Raw genomic sequence first — 22,988 nt, forward strand, 5'->3', positions numbered from 1 at the left:
ATCTCTTTGATTGAAAGATGAGTTTACCGATGGATTGATTTCTTTGCTTGAAAGATAAGTTTACCGAATGCATTAAATCTCTTTGACTGAAAGATGAGTTTACCGATGGATTGATTTCTTTGCTTGAAAGATAAGTTTACCGAATGCATTAAATCTCTTTGACTGAAAGATGAGTTTACCGATGGATTGATTTCTTTGCTTGAAAGATAAGTTTACCGAATGCATTAAATCTCTTTGATTGAAAGATGAGTTTACCGATGGATTGATTTCTTTGCTTGAAAGATAAGTTTACCGAATGCATTAAATCTCTTTGATTGAAAGATGAGTTTACCGATGGATTGATTTCTTTGCTTGAAAGATAAGTTTACCGAATGCATTAAATCTCTTTGACTGAAAGATGAGTTTACCGATGGATTGATTTCTTTGCTTGAAAGATAAGTTTACCGAATGCATTAAATCTCTTTGACTGAAAGATGAGTTTACCGATGGATTGATTTCTTTGCTTGAAAGATAAGTTTACCGAATGCATTAAATCTCTTTGACTGAAAGATGAGTTTACCGATGGATTGATTTCTTTGCTTGAAAGATAAGTTTACCGAATGCATTAAATCTCTTTGACTGAAAGATGAGTTTACCGATGGATTGATTTCTTTGCTTGAAAGATAAGTTTACCGAATGCATTAAATCTCTTTGATTGAAAGATGAGTTTACCGATGGATTGATTTCTTTGCTTGAAAGATAAGTTTACCGAATGCATTAAATCTCTTTGATTGAAAGATGAGTTTACCGATGGATTGATTTCTTTGCTTGAAAGATAAGTTTACCAAATGCATTAAATCTCTTTGACTGAAAGATGAGTTTACCGATGGATTGATTTCTTTGCTTGAAAGATAAGTTTACCGAATGCATTAAATCTCTTTGACTGAAAGATGAGTTTACCGATGGATTGATTTCTTTGCTTGAAAGATAAGTTTACCGAATGCATTAAATCTCTTTGATTGAAAGATGAGTTTACCGATGGATTGATTTCTTTGCTTGAAAGATAAGTTTACCGAATGCATTAAATCTCTTTGACTGAAAGATGAGTTTACCGATGGATTGATTTCTTTGCTTTAAAGATAAGTTTACCGAATGCATTAAATCTCTTTGATTGAAAGATGAGTTTACCGATGGATTGATTTCTTTGCTTGAAAGATAAGTTTACCGAATGCATTAAATCTCTTTGATTGAAAGATGAGTTTACCGATGGATTGATTTCTTTGCTTGAAAGATAAGTTTACCGAATGCATTAAATCTCTTTGATTGAAAGATGAGTTTACCGATGGATTGATTTCTTTGCTTGAAAGATAAGTTTACCGAATGCATTAAATCTCTTTGACTGAAAGATGAGTTTACCGATGGATTGATTTCTTTGCTTGAAAGATAAGTTTACCGAATGCATTAAATCTCTTTGACTGAAAGATGAGTTTACCGATGGATTGATTTCTTTGCTTGAAAGATAAGTTTACCGAATGCATTAAATCTCTTTGATTGAAAGATGAGTTTACCGATGGATTGATTTCTTTGCTTGAAAGATAAGTTTACCGAATGCATTAAATCTCTTTGATTGAAAGATGAGTTTACCGATGGATTGATTTCTTTGCTTGAAAGATAAGTTTACCGAATGCATTAAATCTCTTTGACTGAAAGATGAGTTTACCGATGGATTGATTTCTTTGCTTGAAAGATAAGTTTACCGAATGCATTAAATCTCTTTGACTGAAAGATGAGTTTACCGAAGGATTGATTTCTTTGCTTGAAAGATAAGTTTACCGAATGCATTAAATCTCTTTGACTGAAAGATGAGTTTACCGATGGATTGATTTCTTTGCTTGAAAGATAAGTTTACCGAATGCATTAAATCTCTTTGACTGAAAGATGAGTTTACCGATGGATTGATTTCTTTGCTTGAAAGATAAGTTTACCGAATGCATTAAATCTCTTTGATTGAAAGATGAGTTTACCAATGGATTGATTTCTTTGCTTGAAAGATAAGTTTACCGAATGCATTAAATCTCTTTGATTGAAAGATGAGTTTACCGATGGATTGATTTCTTTGCTTGAAAGATAAGTTTACCGAATGCATTAAATCTCTTTGACTGAAAGATGAGTTTACCGATGGATTGATTTCTTTGCTTGAAAGATAAGTTTACCGAATGCATTAAATCTCTTTGACTGAAAGATGAGTTTACCGATGGATTGATTTCTTTGCTTGAAAGATAAGTTTACCGAATGCATTAAATCTCTTTGATTGAAAGATGAGTTTACCGATGGATTGATTTCTTTGCTTGAAAGATAAGTTTACCGAATGCATTAAATCTCTTTGACTGAAAGATGAGTTTACCGATGGATTGATTTCTTTGCTTTAAAGATAAGTTTACCGAATGCATTAAATCGTTTTGATTGAAAGATGAGTTTACCGATGGATTGATTTCTTTGCTTGAAAGATAAGTTTACCGAATGCATTAAATCTCTTTGATTGAAGGATGAGTTTACCGATGGATTGATTTCTTTGCTTGAAAGATAAGTTTACCGAATGCATTAAATCTCTTTGATTGAAAGATGAGTTTACCGATGGATTGATTTCTTTGCTTGAAAGATAAGTTTACCGAATGCATTAAATCTCTTTGACTGAAAGATGAGTTTACCGATGGATTGATTTCTTTGCTTGAAAGATAAGTTTACCGAATGCATTAAATCTCTTTGACTGAAAGATGAGTTTACCGATGGATTGATTTCTTTGCTTGAAAGATAAGTTTACCGAATGCATTAAATCTCTTTGACTGAAAGATGAGTTTACCGATGGATTGATTTCTTTGCTTGAAAGATAAGTTTACCGAATGCATTAAATCTCTTTGATTGAAAGATGAGTTTACCGATGGATGGATTTCTTTAACTGAAAGATGAGTATACCGATGGATGGATTTCTTTAATTGAAAGATTAGTTTACCTATGGATTGGTTTCTTTAATTGAAAGATGAGTTTTTGTTCATAATCTCAAAGTTCATTGTGAACAACATCAATGATACAGAAAATCCTGAAAAATCCACAGAACTATTTTTTTTTATACACAGAACTAAAGTTATTCGCATTTAGACATTTTATTGTATATTATAAATATTTTTTCCTTGAAAGCAAATTAATTGCAATCAATCAAAAACAATCCTTTTGATTATGTGCATGATTTTCAATGTGTGTTCGTGCTTCAGTTGGCATGGCAATCGTTTGTTTACGCTCATAGTTTCTTCTCCTCTCACTTCCTCTTTCTTTCGACTTTTTCTGTGTTTTTCATGTATTTAATTCTATAGTTGGCAGTTTTCTTCTCTGGTGTTTATATGCGGTTGTCAATTTTGATGTTTTAGCTACTAATACTATCTAAAAACTATAATGGGATTTATGATGTAATGTTTAGGGCAAACCTAAATATCTTTTCAACAGTCTGAACAAAGTAATTTCTGATTGTTTTTGCTCTCATCTCAGCAAGGCTAAGGAGAAGAAACCTATTCCTAAACACTACATTCCGTTACAGCGATGATAAAAACATGAAAAGTTTTATATCTAATATACATTTTTTTTCAGCCTAATATAAATAGATTAATGTCTTTACTCTTTTAGAAGACGAACCATTCCTTCTGAGACATTTGAAATGCCAAATACTCTACAAACGAACATGGAAGGAGTGCACCTCGCGAAACAAGCCGTTTGAAATTCTATTTTATAAATCTAAAGCTAAAATAGTGGACCAGATTATTAGATGAATTAGAGTAGGGTATAATAATCGTCTAAACTATAAAAGTAAATATTTAAGGCATACTCAGAGCCTTGATAAATTGAAGTCGGAGAAGTGAGCGTTTTTTTTTTTCTAAAAATGAAATATTGAGCACAGTTTAAAATAATACTTAAGTCCCTATTGTCATGATGGAACAGGAAAAGCTGAAAACATTTCTGTACAAACAATGTGTGAAGACTTGAAGACTGAAGATGTATCGTAGGTTGTTGACTGCGTGACAAATCCTATTTCTAGCTTCAGGGGAAGTTAATCAAATCTCTCCAAAAGTAGTAATTGGAATAGGTCACGAAATGTCCTTACTAACAGAGACGTGTCGTGTACTCACCAGACGTCGAGAAGAGTTAGTACGTGATAGTAAAACTATTTAGTAAAACTAAAATCTAGTACACATATCAGAACAATAAGTACAACCAGATCTTCTTCCTATGTCTTTGCAAGAATTTTTTAAAATGCCATTTAACTTCTGTCTGGTTTTAATCCTGGTTACAATGACCTCAAAGGTTTATTTCCACCGCAGTCCTTTCTTTGGTTTTTTGTTCAAGACAATACGTTTCTTTTTTTAAAGAGAGACATTTCTTTTTTATAAGTGAAATCTTCATTTTGAAAAATAAAGATATTTTTTGTATAATTCACCTCAAATGAGCAATTAAAACATAATTTTAAAATAAAGTACTAAAAAAAAAACATAGTTGAAATAGCATTGTTGTTTCTATTGTTATTAGTAACTTACTAGCTAATTGGTCAATCTCAAGAGGCGTGGTCATGACGCATTGTTTGAAGTGAAAAATGTCAACTAGTCTGACGTCACTTTCTCGTTTAATTATTCTAGTAGTATTACTGTCAAAAACCGCAAAATGAAAATGTATGACCATATCACAAGGTCCTAAAAGCTCAAAAAGATCTTCTTTCAAGGAACAGTTCCAGGAAAGAAAAAGAGGCAGACAGAGAAAGTGACAGGGAAGACAACATAAAAGAATGGACGGAACTGTCATTGTAAGAGTTTCTATCCAAGGCTAAAGAGAGAGGAATGGAGACAGGCAGTCGACAGATCTAGTGTGGTGCCCCAACGGTCTGAAAGACAAAGGGATAGTTGAAAACGGATAGGTGAGGGTGAGGTGGTGGAAGTCAAGTAGTACTCTTAAGGCTACACAAAGCTTACATATGCAGTTAGAATTATTACTATTTGGCTAGCTGTCGGAACAAAAATCTGTCCTATAAAAACCAAACCCGAGAAACTAGATGCCTCAATGACGTGTTCGCTTGCATTAACAAATGATCTCATCGTGAAAATAGTATATTTAATCGTACATGCTCTTCAGAGATAAAACTGCACCTCTAGAATTGATTTCATTAGTGCATTCAACTTTGAGTTTACCAAATAGTGTTTCAGTTTACCAAATAGTGTTTCAGTTTACCAAATAGTGTTTCAGTTTACCAAATAGTGTTTCAGTTTACCAAATAGTGTTTCAGTTTACCAAACAGTGTTTCAGTTTACCAAATAGTGTTTCTATGCTTCATACTTGAAGTTTCTTGTGTTGGAACAAAACGTACCGCTAGATTCAGTCATCGAGAAGTGAGCGCAATGCCAACGTAACATCTAGCTTTAAATAAGGAGTGAGACTGTCAAACATCGTGATGTAGCCAAATATCATCAAAGTTCATCCGCTTGTCATCGCTTCAGGCAACATCATTACGCCGCGAATAAATAAATACACTTTTTTTTATTTATCAATTCGGCTTGGTCAAATTTGTAGAAAAACTCATTCTTCCCAGTGCTATTAGAGCATGGAATAAATTGCCTGAGCCAGCCAGGGAAACCAAAGACTGGTCAGAGTTGAAGTCATTGGTTAATATGCATGACTAGACTAACCTAGTGACACGCCTAGGATGTAATATTTTTTGAAATAACGTCTGTAATTTATAAGATAAGATATTTGTTTGATTTTAAAAAAAAAGGGATGAAATAAAAGGTTAAGTTTAATTTTAATTACTAATATATATATATTACTAATATATATTATATATATAACTGATGACTTTTACATTATCTGCCGTTTAGATGGCAAGGTCGGAAAGTGGTACTTTAATTTTATATATCTATAATATTGTTTGTTTGTTTAGCTGTTTCTTTTCTTCTATCTTGCATTTCTTGTATTGTTATTTCCGGTCATTATGCTTAAACTGTTACTTCCGGTCAGTGTATTTGAACTGCTACTTCTGATCAATGTGTTTAAACTTTTACTTATGTCTATGTGTTTGAACTGCTATTTCCGGTCAATGTGCTTGAACTGTTACTTCCGGTCAATGTGTTTGAACTGTTATTTCCGGTCACTGTGTTTGAACTGTTACTGCCGGTCAATGTGTTTGAACTGTTATTTCCGGTCAATGTGTTTGAACTGTTACTTCCGGTCAATGTGTTTGAACTGTTACTTACTATCCTTATCGTTTGCTTTCAATCAGTGGCGCAGCAAGGTACCCGTGGGCGCTGGTTCAGAAATACGACGTTAGGCCCCTTCCAGTAACTCTAAGTCTTAAGGAACCCAAACAGAGACGTGTTGTATCTAATGTGAGAGTCCATGTCCAAGTAAAAGTAAGACAGACAATACATACAGTACACTAGGTCCTCATGGGGTTCACCAGAACGAGGTCTTCAAACTTAGGGTCATTTGAAAAGTCAATGCCTTTGGTCAACCATACAACTTTCTAGGATTCCGAATCACATGCTAATCACATGCTAAATCTTTAGATATTCTAGATATGAATTGTTCATACCAAGTATAGGTACCTGTAGACATTGTCAGAACGAGCTAAGGAAAAACAACAACAACAACAAAATCCTGAAGACTTCCAGCTCACCTTCCTCTCAAAAGCAGTTTTTTTTTTAAATAAGTAGCGTTATGTATCCAATTCAGTAGAAGCTTGATTGAGAGGTTGAACTAAGGTCCCAAGAACAAATTTAAAAAAACAACTTGAATTACTGGTAAAAATATTAGTACTTAGTAAGAATAACGATTTGGTATTCTTTAAACTCTATGCTACTGTATATAACCATTCATCGTATTGCCTAATTTAAAAAACTGATCAAAATAACATGAACACAGAGTAGATCAACTATACAACTAGCAATGACATTCAAGGTACTTGATAAATAGTTTTGCGCTCCAGTGGCAGACCATCACTGAATGCTGTTTGTTACATGTTGTTTTGATCACAAGTGCTGATGGTTAGTTTTGTAAATTTAACACAAATATCCTTCAAGAAAAAAAAAAAAGAAAGATTATTACATCCTGTCCAAGACTCCTGATGGACTGCAGGGGATGGTAAGCAGCCAGGGTTCGAACTCTAGCCATAGAGACAATAGTCCAAAGCAAATACCACATAATCAGGTGGCCTTTGAGTGCAGGCTGAGAAATACTGCAACATTTTTCTTTGAAAGTTTTTTCTTTGAAAAGCCATTTATGTGATAAAATAAAAAAGTCAACTTACGTCAAAGTAATGTTACGTGAAAGTAATGTTACGTCAATGTAATGTTTAGTTCAATTTTAAATTAGGAAGGGAACTGCCAAGATAGTGTTTCGTAAAAAAAAAAAACAACGAAGAAAAAATTACTCTTACTGTTAGTCATACAGACGCCAAAGTCAGCGCTATCTTCACTAGCTCTGCAGTTCATACTTACTACTTTGTACCTCGTCTTGACCAGGTTTACATTGATGAATATCTATAGGGAATATATTACTCCGAGAATATGTTATTGTTGTTTTTTTGTTACATTAGGTTTATTTTATTGACACATTTTCCATTTAAACTTTTTTTTTAATTCAGTAGAAGATTACATTGCTAAAAACACATAAGACAAAATCATAATTTCCATGTTTTCACATCAATTAAGGTTAACATTGTTTAGAAATTCATGAAACAATACAATTAGGTTGTCTAGTGACATGTAAATTACACATACGTAGATACACATGAGGTATTCTTGCAAGATACCTGCTAAATAATAAAAGCTTCCATATTACTGTTTACTTACATTATTAATTCCTATCTCTGAACAAGTCAACATGTGAACTATTATTAGATAAAGGAATGCCCATAAAACAAAAAGAAAAACAAACATAACTTATCTGATATAACAAATTTAAATTGCTTACATTTGTCATTATTATTGTTATTATTTATTTTTTTAAATAAAACACTTTGGAATTTAATGAAACGATGTGATACCTACCTTTATTGATCTCATAATACCGTTCATTGTTATAAGATTTACATTGATCTGGTATTTTGCAATTTCGGCAGATAAAGTGGGGAATATAATTAAAGACCAATAAATATATATTGGTAAAAATTAAGTAAGAATTTTAAACATTTAATTGCTTACAGCGAACATATGTTTCCCACTTTTGGGCATATGTTGGTCATGGATCATGGGAATATTAACCCCTTCCCTCCATGGTTGCTACGCCACTGCTATCAATGCTGTAATCCTTTTCTCCCCTATTATTCTGTCTACATGACGATCTATCTTAGTTGTATTCAATTCAAAGCTATGATCAAGTCTTTTTACACAATTTATTATGAAGTAAGAAAAACTCGTTTTCATTTTTTTTATTCACGTTCCAATGGATTGGTAAGAAACTAGCAGAACTCAATATGCTTTAACAATAAATAGATCTATCACTTCTAAATATATAAAGAAAGAAAAGATCAACTGTGGTGTAATTAGTTAACTGTAAGTCACTAATTTCCAGGCAGGAATGTCAACTTGTAATTCTTGACATTGACAAGCAGCAAAGTCTATTGGTATTGTCTATTTATGCATTTAGTTATTTATTTGTCTTGTTGAGGTAGCTATGAAAACGTCTTTCTGGTGGCTCGTGACTAGGGCAAGTCGACCTAACATTGTCTATGTACTCACCAGGTCCAGCGGTGGTGGAGCAGCTTTTAAAAGAACTGGAGGAACGTGTGGACAATCTGGAGAAGAAATATCGAGAGAAGTTACTAGCCAGAAGGGTAAGTGGACACTGAGTGTTTCGTTAAGTCTACATCATTTGAAACTGTCAGGTAGAGTTGAGCCATTGGCTCTTGAAACTCTAGGCCAGCAAAAGCGAACAAGAGCTCCCTCTCAACGGCTTGATTGAACAGTGTTCTGTTTGGAAGAGAGTCTTACAAGTATCTAGATTGACACTGTCATTTCCAGTGACTCAGTTGGTCCGGCTTTGGGGACTAGAGACGCGGCCGAAGGACGAGAACACCGGGACCACGATCATTTTCCTTTTCTATATCAGACTAACCGTGCGGGACTCGCCATTTTTAAACGGTATCTTGAGGAACGGCCCCTTTTTTTGTTGACAAGGTCGTGGAAGCTCTTTTCAACCCCGCTCAGGGCAATTAGAATAATCTCGCACCCTTTAGGCACTCCTACGAGAGTTTGTTTTCGCCCCTCATTTGGCTTATCTTTTCATCTTACGAGTGTTTCCCCCCAGGCGCAACCATGAAGCAAGTGTTCAATAGACATGTAGCTAGATATCTAGCTTTGTACATTTACACTGAATAAAATCAATCAATTTAAAATCACTCATCGATAGTGAAAAACAAAGAAAACAATGAGTTTACGTTGCAAAATGGCTAAACTATAGCTTACAAATATAACAAAATAGCCAAAAGTAAAGCGATCAGAAAATATAAATGCTTGACACATTAACAGAAATAATTATTTTTCTTCATAGTGATGTCTTTGTGCGTTTCGTCAACTAACAAGAAACAAGCAAAATACCAAAAACAAAAATACTTAAAAAATACAACAACAAAATACAAAGCTTTTATAAAGTGTAGTTAAATCAATTAGTTTGGATTTGTAATAGATATATACCAACAACAATAATTCTGTGCGATTAGAAATTATTTTACCAATAGTTTTTGTTTAGCGTAATCTTGTGCTTTTAGCTTTCTCACTACGCTACGATCCTATCACTTGTCTGGACCAGTTGGTAAAATTGGGGTGGGGGAGGGGGTGGAGGAAGAAAGAAAGAGAGATCTGGATGAATTTGTACCGTAACTGGTCTTTGAAAGCATTTAAAAAGGGAACAACCTGAATTTGAACTCATGGCTCTTGTCTCATCAGTCAGACGTGCAAACCACTTTACTAGTGAGGTAGTTATGACTGGAGACGATTACATAGTTATATAATATTTCTTTCAATTTAAAGCGGTGACTTATAACCACAATTTCAGTAAAGTACATTTTCTTGTACCCTTGTTTGACCTATCAAACAAAATAATTACGTACAAATAGTTAATTAACTAATCAGTTGTTGTTTTTTTATTCTTGTGTTGTCAGGTAAAAGAAATAATTGTGCAAACTTTTTACCAGACAGACAGACAGAGTAAGTTGATATAAGCTTTGTAAAAAAAAAACATTCCTTACATTGCCACTTCCTACTTCTAGTTAATTATTTTAGTCCCACTTCTTGGACAACGAGAAGTGCCGAGAGCGATCGGAAAACTCTCTTTATAATCTTATAAGATGAACTGTTGGGTTACTATCATGTCGGACGTACAATCTCAACCTCGAGATAATGGTGCGAAACATGCTGTTTAAAGTTTGCTGCGTGATGTTTAAAGTTTGCTGTGTGATTTTTAGTGTATAAAAGGGTACTGTGTGGTATGTAAAGTGTAGTGTGTGGTATGTAAAGTGTTGTTTGACGTAAGCAAAATATTTGTTTGTGGTATGTAAAGTGTAGTGTGTAGTATGTAAAGTGTAGTGTGTGGTATGTAAAGTGTAGTGTGTGATATGTAAAGTGTAGTGTGTGGTATGTGAAGTGTAGTGTGTAAAGTGTAGTGTGTAAAGTGTAGTGTGTGGTATGTTAAGTGTAGTGTGTAAAGTGTAGTGTGTGGTATGTAAAGTGTAGTGTGTGGTATGTTAAGTGTAATGTGTAAAGTGTAGTGTGTGGTATGTAAAGTGTAATGTGTAGTATGTAAAGAGTAGTGTGCAAAGCGTAGTGTGTGGCATGTAAAGTGTAGTGTGTAGTGTGTAAAGTGAAGTGTGTGGTATGTTAAGTGTATTGTTTGGCATTTAAAGTATAGTGTGTGGTATGTAAAGTGTAGTCTGTGGTCCGTAAAGTGTAGTGTGTGTTGTTTGAAATGTACTGTGTTATTTTTAAAGTATGCTGCGTAATGTATGCTTTGTGAAGTGTGGTGAGGGATTTGTTAAGCGTGTTTTCTGATGTACAAATTGTTTTGTGTGATGTGTGATAGAGCGATTTTTCGTGCGCTTCCTTTGCGGGGGGTGGGGGGAGGGAGGGCTGTTATTATATCACTGAATCATCCAGCGGACGAGTCTCCACAGACATCAATTAGAGACCTCCAGCCTTTACAACATTCATCCATTAAATCCTTTTTTTTTTAATAGATTCAATTCTACAACATTCACAGCCAAGTAAAATGTGTGTGTGGGGGGGGGGGGGAGGGGATATGTTTCGTAGTGTCTGTCATCTTGTTGAAAGTTTCCACTTTCTCCAAATTGCAACTCCCCCCTTCCCCCTTCGTCACATCCATTCTCTTTTATTACTCTTGAACTTAAGAGGTCCTCACCTTTTTGGGGTATGTCCTCCTTCAATCGAATGGCCCTTTACTCACTAAGTTCCACACTTCAAGCTCACTGCCTTGACCCATCAGTTCTATCCTTTTAAAAAGTACTTTCTCAGACTACCAGCTTTAAAACGACACCCCATCCTATTCTGCATTATAAATGATTTATGTTTGGCATATAAATTGAAACATACCTCTCCTTCCCCCCCCCCCCCAACACACAGTATTTGATCCTTGCGTTCTTCAGTGGATCGGGTCGAATTGAAACGTCTCCCGGACAAATCGAACTTTGTGTGGAAATAGGTCATATATAAAAAAATAGTTTTTTTTTTGGTAAATTTAAACGCTGGAGTTTCAATCGTGAAAATGAAATCATAGTGCTATGTATACAGTAAGTACTAACGTCAACCAAAATATTTGTATTCTAGTGCTAGAAATAAAACGTAACCTTTGAACCAAGGTCAACAAAGGAACGTGTTTGTCCCAGACACTTAGTTGTTCAAACTTCATGACTAATAAAACCTTGGACTTATTTTTAGTTGGTCCTGTAACGCTATATCAAATGATCGTGTTAAAAAAAAAAAAGCTATTTTGAATCTTTGACAATGTTCCAACATTAATGAGACTGAATTAGAACGCTATTCATTGGAGACAGCTAGAGACAATAACCGCTGTCTTGGTTGTCTCCGCGTTGAAAGACATGTTCATTTCACTAGCACTGGGTCTTTGTTGAGTAGTTTCCAAACAAAATCAATGTATTAATGAGATTGTGTGAAGTAGGGACGGCCTAAGTAGCTTTATAACAGTTCGGGGACCACACACGGGGGAGGGGTGGATTGGGTTCTCCTATTGTCTTGAAATGTCGTTATCAGTTAATGAGTGAGATAGATTGAGAAAAAGAGCGAAGGACTGGAAAATCGGGAGTTAGCAAGTGCTAAAGATAGACGGAAAGTGCTAGTGCTTGAGATAGAAAGTGCTATAGAGATGTATCAGAAAAAAAATGTTAAAAAGAAAGTGCGAAAAAAGTGCGTGAGAGACAGTGTCAGATATTGAAAGAAAGTGCTAGTGCTAGAGATAGAAGTTGCTATAAAGAAAATGCTATATAGGGAAAAAAAAGGGCTAGAGGGAAAGTGTTAGGGAAAAAAGTGCTAGAGGGAAAGTGTTAGGGAAAAAAGTGCTAGCGATAAAAATGCAAGAGATAGAGATGACAAAGTATTAGAGAAAGTGGAAATATGGAGAGATACAGCAATAAAGAGATACAGCAATAGAGAGAGAGGTAGATATAAAAAAAAAGACAGAGAGAGAGAGAGAGAGAGAGAGAGAGAGAGAGGGAGGGCGAGAGAAAGAGAAGGAAAATGTTTAAAAGAAACGTACCTCATTCCAGTCCACTAGAAAGTAGGCCTATTTTGAAACAGACAGACAGAGAGCCCTAATTCAACAAATTACATCATTGTAACATTGTTACATAGACATAGCCTATAACAGTCTCATGAGCAATACTTGAATAACAGTTGCTTTCATTATTTAATCTTGAAGTCATGTTCTTTTATTGTAAGTCAATGGGATTAATAAGTTGTGAGCTCCAGGCACTTCTTCTTATTTAAAACTTGAACCAATGTTTGACGATGTAGAATACTCTCTGGGGATATACTTTGTCTGTCATATTGCAATGAATAGATCGAGGATCTAAAAAAAAAAGTCTCATAATTTGAGAAAATGTTAATTTTAAATACATTTCTCTCCCTTTGCTGACAGTTCTTCCCCCCCTCCCCCGTTCTTACTTTTCCCCCCTCACTCCATCCATTCTCTAGCCTCCTGTCTCCTGCCTACGTGGCCGTATCTCTGCAGCATGTGTAGGTGAAAAGTTTGTGATTTCTAGTGCTCATCAATTCGCTCTAACTAGCTCGCCATCTTTGATAGATTTACAATCAAAACACTTTGGCCCGCTCAGACTGTGTTTACACACGTGACGTGACTTCTCACTATAGTCTCACGAACCTGGAGTCCAGTGCACTCGATTCAAATGAAGCTAATTTTCATCGGTCAAAATATCTTGGCCACCCTCATACAATTAAAACATACTCTGGAAAGCATGTCGCTCTCTGGGGCATTGAAGCAATGTCGGTGACTGCTTGATGGTCCAGACCATCGTGACCTGTATTATTACAGACCGACACGTGTTACCTGTTACAGATAAACTTACTTCCGAGACCTAAAATGGTTTCTTGAATTGTTTTAGTTTTTAAGAAGTTACAGATAAAGATTTACATAATAGCAATGTTAGAATTTTTTAATGTAAATGTTTTAACCTTTGAATAGTTACATTATCTATGTTATATGTAAATATTTTGTACTTAGATGTAGAAATAATCATAATGTGTTATATGAACCCACTTCTGACACCATGTTAAGGTAGGCTAGTAGAGACTAAGAAACACTTTCTTGTCTGTTTAAATGCCGCTTTATTCCTGTTAGATCGTCCATATACATAGGCCTAAAAGGAATTCAATTATCCCCCCCCTCCTATCTGTTAATTAGCACATTCTTTCGACATGCTAGCAATGTGGGTTACTGGGTTACAATAACAGGACGGACCTGACAAAACAATCACATTTACTATCACAGAGTCCATTCATGATACTACATTTGTATATGGAGACTTGTAATTTAACCCTTTAGACGCGTGTGATTGTTTAGCCTCTAAACTTCTAAACACTAGAATTATAATTCTATATTGTATGCACGCATTGCAAAAAAACTTAGCACTTTAAGGGTTAAGGAATCAAATTATGTATCTATGGTGTTGAATAGATAATCAAGTCCTAATATATCGCCCCATACTGTTGATGAGTCCTGAAAGGGAAGCGACTCATTATTAGATGAATTTAGATGCACCGTTATTATTTTTCATAAAAAAACGTGTCTAAAATCATTGAATCGCATTTAATGCATTTATAATCAAATATTTATATGCTAACGGCAAAGTAGGACGTACTGATCTCTATTTTGAAGTAACGTTTGTATTTTACTATCGCAAAAGAGATACAAGACACCAATAGCAAAGACAGACACAAAAACTCTTTTGTTCCCCTAGCAATCAAATCATTAAAGAGTAACTATCAGATATAAACTTTTCACTTGTAAATTATGAGTGTCTGGTGTGAATGTTATGTATATTTCATTTTCTATAGTTCTAATGTTTTGTTTGGTGTAATGTACAAATTGTAAGACAAATTTCCTTATGGATAATGAAGATTATTATCATTATTATTATTTTATAAGATAAGTAGGACATCCGACATTCCATAATAGAATGATTATGTCTGGCATTCCATAACATGCATGGACTGAACTCTTTACTGGTTAGGTATACTATGGGTTAGGTTTTAATTATTGGCTGCTCGGACGGGTGACCAACAACACAATAGGCGCTGTACCAGCGCTACACAGCGGCCTAATAATAATTCACACCTTCCCCCCCCCTCCCCACGTAGGATACGCCCCGCCTTAAGAACAGTGTTGCACGGGCTGGACAGAGACCTATCCATTAAGTCCCTACTCACACGGTATGCAACGAATATAGACCATAAATCTGACCTGACGCCTGACATCTCTGGTATGTAGATACACGTGGGAAAGTCAATTAGCTTTCTTGCCCACCCGTTCAACAAAAAGTCCTCTTTATGTAAACAGAGAGCCAAAAAACATTTTAGGATAGTGTATTGCAACGGAGAATTTATTTCCGAGTTTCCTCTAGTGACAAACGGTTGCTGTAACTGGTTGCTGGTAATGCTTCATCAACGTAGACCAGCAGTTGCCCACATCTGCGAGATCTTCTTGCCACGCTGTGACCTGAGCCGACCACACCAGATACCCCCCCCCCCTCATTACACACCTGTCAGCGAAAAGGCATTGCCTACTGTCTAGTGCCCATAGAATATTGCCCAGTGTCCACAGTGCTTACTGCCCAGTATCATCTGACCAGTATCCGGCCCAAGCTGCCCACTGCCCAATAGCTACTGCCGGCTGCTTAGAGCAACCTTCGCTGCAGAAAATAAATTGGTGTGAGTTAGCATGGCCATCTACGAGCTAGAAAGCACAGCTGAGAGATCTACTACTACCACAAACTTAGTCTGCAGCACCAACCCTCCCTACTGCTAAACAGGCAGTGGCCTAGCCCTAGTGCCAGATTGACTACAGATTAGGAGACATCCCGAGCCGACGTCCTTAGAAAGGGCCGGATGATTCATCCTTCTAAGTGCCAGTCCTACGACCACCAAAAGAAGACCCAACGAGCTAGCAGCTAAGAAAATAAATAGACAAGACATAGGAGCACTCTCTCGTTCACTCATTAATTAGCAATCGATGATGAGAAATTATTTGATACATTAATACATCTATTTCATTTCTCGATTATATTTTTTTTTCATCTGTTATCTTTTGTAAACTTATATTCATTCACTCATTTTAATTTATAAATTTAATACACAGGTCTGTTCTAACTGTTAGTTGCGGTGTGCCTGTTATATATCTTGTATGTGAGCGAGATAAATAAATCAAATTTCCCCTAGACTTTATCAAACGCGCCAACAATAATCATTAAAACATCTCGTCACACTTACAAACATCCAACTCCCTACATTGTCTTGCCCTTTATATTCTAGAAGATTCCTTATAGATCTACTAATAGCTGAGAACATTTTTTTTACTACCATAATAATAATAATAAGGCTAGTCTTCGAGTCCGAAGATTAGTGAAGAATGCAGTCTTTCTCGTGGCTGCGCAGCCCCAGCTGTGACCTACATATTTTGCCACATCCATGGCAAGCATAACCATTGTCCGCAGGCGGTAGATTTAGATTTTCTATTCGCCGTCTGCGTCTGTCCTCGGCAGCAGATTTTCTTTTGATCTCAAATGTGTATACCGCGGCCTTCGTGAGTGACCTCCAGCTGTCTCGTTCTGAGGCCGCATAATTCCAAACATGAAATCCAAGCGAGACAACTGTGTAGTCTTTGTCTTCAGACGTCAATTTGATGATTGCTGATAGTAAATTATTTATGATGTAAATAAAGCTAAGATAAAGGAACTTATGTTATTGTGATAAGATGACTGACTCTGAACTATTTATCAACTAGCCACGCAAGCGAGCCTTTCTTTCGAGTGTAGGTGGACCTCACACCGTTCTCTTGACGTGTTTTGATTATTTCCTTAGTCATTAGTCTGTAGATTCTCTGAAGTGCACGCAGGGCCACACAGAGAACCGCTATTGTGTTTAAGTTGTCTATCTGTTCCGTGATCCTTATCTTGCTTAAACTATCTGCAAAGACTTCTTATATTTCGACAGACCGAACGTTCCCATATTTTTAAACATTTTTGGAGCCTGATTGCAAAGCATAGAAAAATTTAATTATGAAGATAGATTTATTATGAATAGAATTTGGGTAGGGATGATTCGGGCTTGAAAGCGACATTGTTAGCTAACCCCACTGGGTGATACCAACTTCACAACGCCTCTGCTTCTACACCACTGGGTGACACCAACCTCACAACGCCTCTGCTCCCATCTCACTGGGTGACACCAACCTCACAACGCCTCTGCTTCTACACCACTGGGTGACACCAACCTCACAACGCCTCTGCTCCTACACCACTGGGTGACACCAACCCCACAACGCCTCTGCTCCTACACCACTGGGTGACACCAACCTCACAACCCCTCTGCTCCTACACCACTGGGTGACACCAACCTCACAACGCCTCTGCTCTTACACCACTGGGTGACACCAACCTCACAACGCCTCTGCTCCTACACCACTGGATGACACCAACCTCACAACGCCTAGGTCCCATCTCACTGGGTGACACCAACCTCACAACGCCTCTGCTCCTACACCACTGGATGACACCAACCTCACAACGCCTCTGCTCCCATCTCACTGGGTGACACCAAACTCACAACGCTTCTGCTCCTACACCACTGGATGACACCAACCCCACAACGCCTCTGCTCCTACACCACTGGGTGACACCAACCTCACAACGCCTCTGCTCTTACACCACTGGATGACACCAACCCCACAACGCCTCTGCTCCTACACCACTGGGTGACACCAACCTCACAACGCCTCTGCTCCTACACCACTGGGTGACACCAACCTCACAACGCCTCTGCTCCTACACCACTGGGTGGCACCAACCTCACAACGCCTCTGCTCCTACACCACTGGATGACACCAACCCCACAACGCCTCTGCTCCTACACCACTGGGTGACACCAACCCCACAACGCCTCTGCTCCTACACCACTGGGTAACACCAACCTCACAACCCCTCTGCTCCTACACCACTGGGTGACACAAACCTCACAACGCCTCTGCTCTTACACCACTGGGTGACACCAACCTCACAACGCCTCTGCTCCTACACCACTGGATGACACCAACCTCACAACGCCTAGGTCCCATCTCACTGGGTGACACCAACCTCACAACGCCTCTTCTCCTACACCACTGGATGACACCAACCTCACAACGCCTCTGCTCCCATCTCACTGGGTGACACCAAACTCACAACGCTTCTGCTCCTACACCACTGGATGACACCAACCCTACAACGCCTCTGCTCCTACACCACTGGGTGACACAAACCTCACAACGCCTCTGCTCTTACACCACTGGATGACACCAACCTCACAACGCCTCTGCTCCTACACCACTGGGTGACACCAACCCCACAACGCCTCTGCTCCTACACTACTGGGTGACACCAACCTCACAACGCCTCTGCTCCTACACCACTGGGTGGCACCAACCTCACAACGCCTCTGCTCCTACACCACTGGATGACACCAACCCCACAACGCCTCTGCTCCTACACCACTGGGTGACACCAACCTCACAACGCCTCTGCTCCTACACCACTGGGTGACACAAACCTCACAACGCCTCTGCTCCTACACCACTGGGTGACACCAACCTCACAACGCCTCTGCTCTTACACCACTGGGTGACACCAACCCCACACCGCCTCTGCTCACAATGTGATGTTAAGTGACAGAACTATGAAAACAACAAAATCTATTGGAGACACACGTTAGTAGTTCTCTCCCCCCGCCTCCCAAAAAATATGTTTAAACACAAAGACATAACTTTTTAAAACAAAATGAAATGAACATATATAATGTATGTCATACGAGTAGCCAGGATTTTTTTTCGGGGGGGGGGATTTTTTTCTCCCCCCCCCCTGCAAAAGATATATTTATATGTATGTATGTGTGTGTGTACATAATCTTTATTACATTCTGACCCTTCATTCTTTCGGAAGACGTTTATTGTGCCCTAGAATTTCTTCCTGGAGTAAGTGGAAAAATTGTAGACTCCCCACCATTGCCAGAAAGGGGGTTTTGGGGGAGCCCTAGTGTAATTTGCTTTTTTTTATATTTAAGAGGTATTTTTAAGCATCAAGCCCCTCTGAAGGAGGGTTTAAACTCAAAACCCCTTTTTGCAACGCCCATAGCATTTTGAGTGCGTAATTTGCTTTTTTTTTTTTACATTGAAGATGTATTTTTTAGCTTCAAACCCCGCTGGCCGGGGGGGGGGGGGTTAAACACAAAACCCCTTTGGCTACCCTTACAGAATTTTGAGTGTATAATTTGCTTTGTTTTTAATATTAAATAGGTATTTTTTACCTTCGAAACCCGCTGAAGAGGTGGGGGGGGGGGAACTCAAAACCCCTTCAAAATTTTGAGTGTGTAATTTGCTTTTTTATATTGAATAGGGCGGTTATCGTAAATTTTGGAGGGGGTTTTAAAATCAAAATCTTCCTTAACTGTGCTCTTGGAATTTGGATTGTCTTTTGCATTCATTTTTTTTTTAGTTTTGTTTTATAGAAGAGGGGGATTTAACTGCTAAAACCCCTGATAGGGGGGTTTAAACTCAAAACCTCCTGGTAGGGGGTTTTAAACTCAAAAACCCTTGGCTGTGCTGGGGCAAGTGATGGTTTAGTATTAAAATCTCACCTAAAATAAACAAAATAAAAGTAAAAAATCAGTCACTAAATTCCGATTCCCCCCCTTGAGGGGGGATTTCATTTGGGTGGGTGGAACTACGCCCATGATGTATGTAACACATTTAGAGCCGAAACGTCATCGCTAAAAACGTCCTATTTGGATAGGCCACAAATCAACTTCCTCCAAGCGTCTCTCCAACTGTTTACACGTCTCAACCAACTACTTGACGTATCCTTCAAAATCTCGGCGCCATGTATTTCTGGGTCTTCCCCTCTTCCTCGTACCAAAACATTTGGTTAATTGTACAGTTTATCTCTATTGAATGAAATATCGTGTCAGTGTGTTTATGTAACACCCCCCTCCCTTCCCACATTGGCTAGTCACAACTTGTAGTTTCTAGATAAACCTTTTTATATTTGTTTTCCTCTCTTGCCAGATATCTGGGAAATTTCGTACCGCATCGGGAAAACCTGGAGAAAAAATTGTCAGCGTTGCTAGAGATGAAAGGGCAACTCTTATCATCACGGGCACCCGCGGTCTGGGCAAGTTCAGGAGGACAATTCTAGGAAGCGTCAGCGACTACATTGTTCACCACTCTAACGTGCCTGTCTTGGTCTGCAGGTGGAAGTCTCCTGAAGATACAAAGTCATGATCTGGACCTCGACTTAACCAAAACATTTGAAGGGAGAATGAAACATATAATATAAAATGATCATATAAATATCTACGTTATGGCTTAATTGGTTTGAAGCGAGATTAGTATTATAATTGTAGATATGATTCGTATTTTAATCAGATTCTCATGTTTTAAATAATACCCTTTTTTTGTAATCCTGTTGGTGTCCTAAAATCTTATTTTTTAAAGACATTTATTACATTTGATTTATAAACAGTAGATATAGTGAAATTGAGATTTGAAAAAAAAAAATAATTAAAAAAATGATCCCCTTCAATTGAGCCATTATAACTCATCATAATAAATCATTTCACTCATGGAAGGATATGCCTATATCTTTGTACATGTATGGGAGGGAACTCTATTTTATATGTCCCATTTAAGAGTTGCATCAATCAGTCTAGAAAACAAATGACTTAGGTTATGCATTTCCATTATGACGTAGTAATAAATTTTGAACTTGATTGAAAGTATTTCTCATCAGTATAAAGTCAAAAAAATAAAACAAGTGAATGAGAAATGGAGAAGTATTCTCCCCTTTCACCCACAGTCCGTTGTTAGCAAAACTAATACACTTTTTTTTAAAGAATACGTTTATGGCTAACTTTGTATTATAGGTTGGTTTTTTTTTTTTTTTTTTTTCATGTATCACTGTTAATTTTATTGTTGTTTTTAATTAGTTATTGATTTTTAGAATTCATGTCGGTTTTTTTTTCTTCCTTAAAAGTCAACCACTTTTAATGAAAGCCTAACAATTATTTCTAGGATTAAGCATTTTCTACAGTAGTCACGCAGGTCCAGCTCTGACCTTCCAGACATAGCTAGTGTCTGCTGGAAGACGAGTTCTCTTTTTTTTTTTTTTTTTTTTCGTATGTGATCTCCTTTGGTGTTCCATTGGATCTCAAATATTTATCCTTTTGTTTTTGTAATAGGTTTTACTTTTCGGAAGTCATTAGCTGCCAGGTTTTGTTTCCTTCTGTGCCAATGAAGAGACGGTAGTCACAGACGCTGCTACTTAAAGCGTTGACGTAGGCACACCCTGTTAGGCCTTCGTCCTTTAAATTTGAGATACATGTAGAAAAGTTTGCATGAAGTTTCAAACATCTGCAATAATTATTTAGTACAAAATAGTTTCATTTTTCAAGTTTTTTGGAACGGAAGAAGTATAACATTATTCGTACGAAATACTTAGGCGAGTAGGATATCACAAATTGTCATCTGTCTGAAAACTTAGAGTCGATTTTGTTTTTGGTTACAGCTTTGCAAATTGAGAAGCTCGAATGGATTAAATGAATAAAATATGAAATAGTATGCATGTTATGGCAGTTTATAATTATTGAAATATTGCATATGTTTTAATGTGTTAGGTTACGTCACTCTGTCAGTGTTGCTTCGAGAGAAATGAGAGAGGATTGTTGGTTTGTGGATATAAATATAGTCACAATTTTCTTTTTGTAAACTAAAACTGTAACTGTTGTTAGTTTAATTATTATTATATATTACGACAAAGGGAGGCTATAATAATAATTATGTTTTTATTTAATGAAGTTCGATCATGGTAGAGAATGACTACTCAAACCGCAGCTAGCTGAATCTGAAGAAATGTATTTCATAAAGCTACATGGTATAGTCCAAGGGAGATAATGTCATATTTTTGTTTAAATCATCCAAGTGGGGATGTTGCTCATGTTTTAATAAGTAATTTTGTATTTGATGTTTATAATTATAATAGTACTTTGTGTAATTAATTTCATTGTAAAGTAATCAAAGCTTGTAAGTGATATAATATTGTATTATAAAGTTTCGTGTAATGTTATCCATAGTGCAGTGTGCAGAGATCAATTGTCAATGTAGTGGTTCCTATTTATTATTTACATTTCATGTGATTTATATTCAGACATTGTGTTCACCCATTGCTACATTTCACAATGCTACTATAGTGGTTATATTATATTGTAGCTATATTACAGATATCCGCTGCTAGAGAACTTTGCCTCAACCAAAATCTAAGACTATTATCACTGATACATCAAACCTTGGCCGTGTATTCCCAGTCTTGTTGAAGTTACTATAAGAAAATACGGTGTTATATACAATGTATCTTTGAATGTGCGTGCAGATGTATTCAATAAGTCTACATAGTAGCCTGTACGCCTGCCTATATTTGCTTTGTAGACCGCAATGTTGTTTAGATGTTCATAAAGTGTGTTATGTTAAACATTTTCTAGAACCTGTCGTCATAGCTACACGAACAATGGAAGATGTTGAATGAACAAGAGAAACACAAAAATACTTTAAAAAAAAAACAAGCTTGTATTAAGTGTCATTGTATCAATGTCTTTGGATCAGTCATGTGATTATATGTATGATTGACCTAGACATAATAAATGTGTGCGATTAGAAATATTATAACCAATTGTTTTTAGTTATCTTTTAGCTTTCTCAATGCGCTATGATCAGTTAGATCGTCTAAGAGCTGAGCCGAAGGCTCTTCGAGCTCTCAGTTTGAAAAAAAAACCTGTTTGAGCGTCAAACAGTAAAAAAAAAAAACCTGTGTGAACACACAGTTCTGTCTGGAAGAGACCCAAGTCAATGCCTATGCAAAGCATTACTATTTCCGATGCATCTGGCCCCCGACGCATGGGCTAAATACGGCCAAAAGCCTAGTGAACCGGGAATCTCCGCCATTTTCCTATGTTGTACCAAGCTAACCGTGGAAGACTCGCCATTAATGTGAACGGTCCCTTGAGGAACAGCGCATGGATTATCGACAGGGTCGTGAGGACTCTCTTTCAACTCCGCTCCGTGCAAAGGGTAAGTTCTCGCCAACCCGTGGACACCCCCACGGGAGTTTTGTTTTGCTATTCATTTAGCCTAACCACTTC

The 22,988-nt window shown here is 37.1% G+C and overlaps 1 protein-coding gene across 1 annotated transcript in view; it reads left to right on the plus strand.

Moving 5' to 3' along the window:
• LOC129925746 (universal stress protein in QAH/OAS sulfhydrylase 3'region-like) overlaps positions 1-22,515 on the plus strand; it is a 74,342-nt gene extending 51,827 nt beyond the window's left edge. Inside the window, exons 3-4 of the mRNA XM_056026086.1 lie at positions 8,751-8,842; positions 19,864-22,515. Coding sequence (XP_055882061.1) covers positions 8,751-8,842; positions 19,864-20,079 — 308 coding nt within the window. The 3' untranslated portion in view covers positions 20,080-22,515. The remainder of the gene's footprint in view (positions 1-8,750; positions 8,843-19,863) is intronic.
• The last annotated feature ends 473 nt before the right edge of the window (positions 22,516-22,988 follow it).

Source organism: Biomphalaria glabrata, chromosome 4 (assembly GCF_947242115.1).
Source record: "Biomphalaria glabrata chromosome 4, xgBioGlab47.1, whole genome shotgun sequence".
NCBI lineage: Eukaryota > Metazoa > Mollusca > Gastropoda > Planorbidae > Biomphalaria > Biomphalaria glabrata.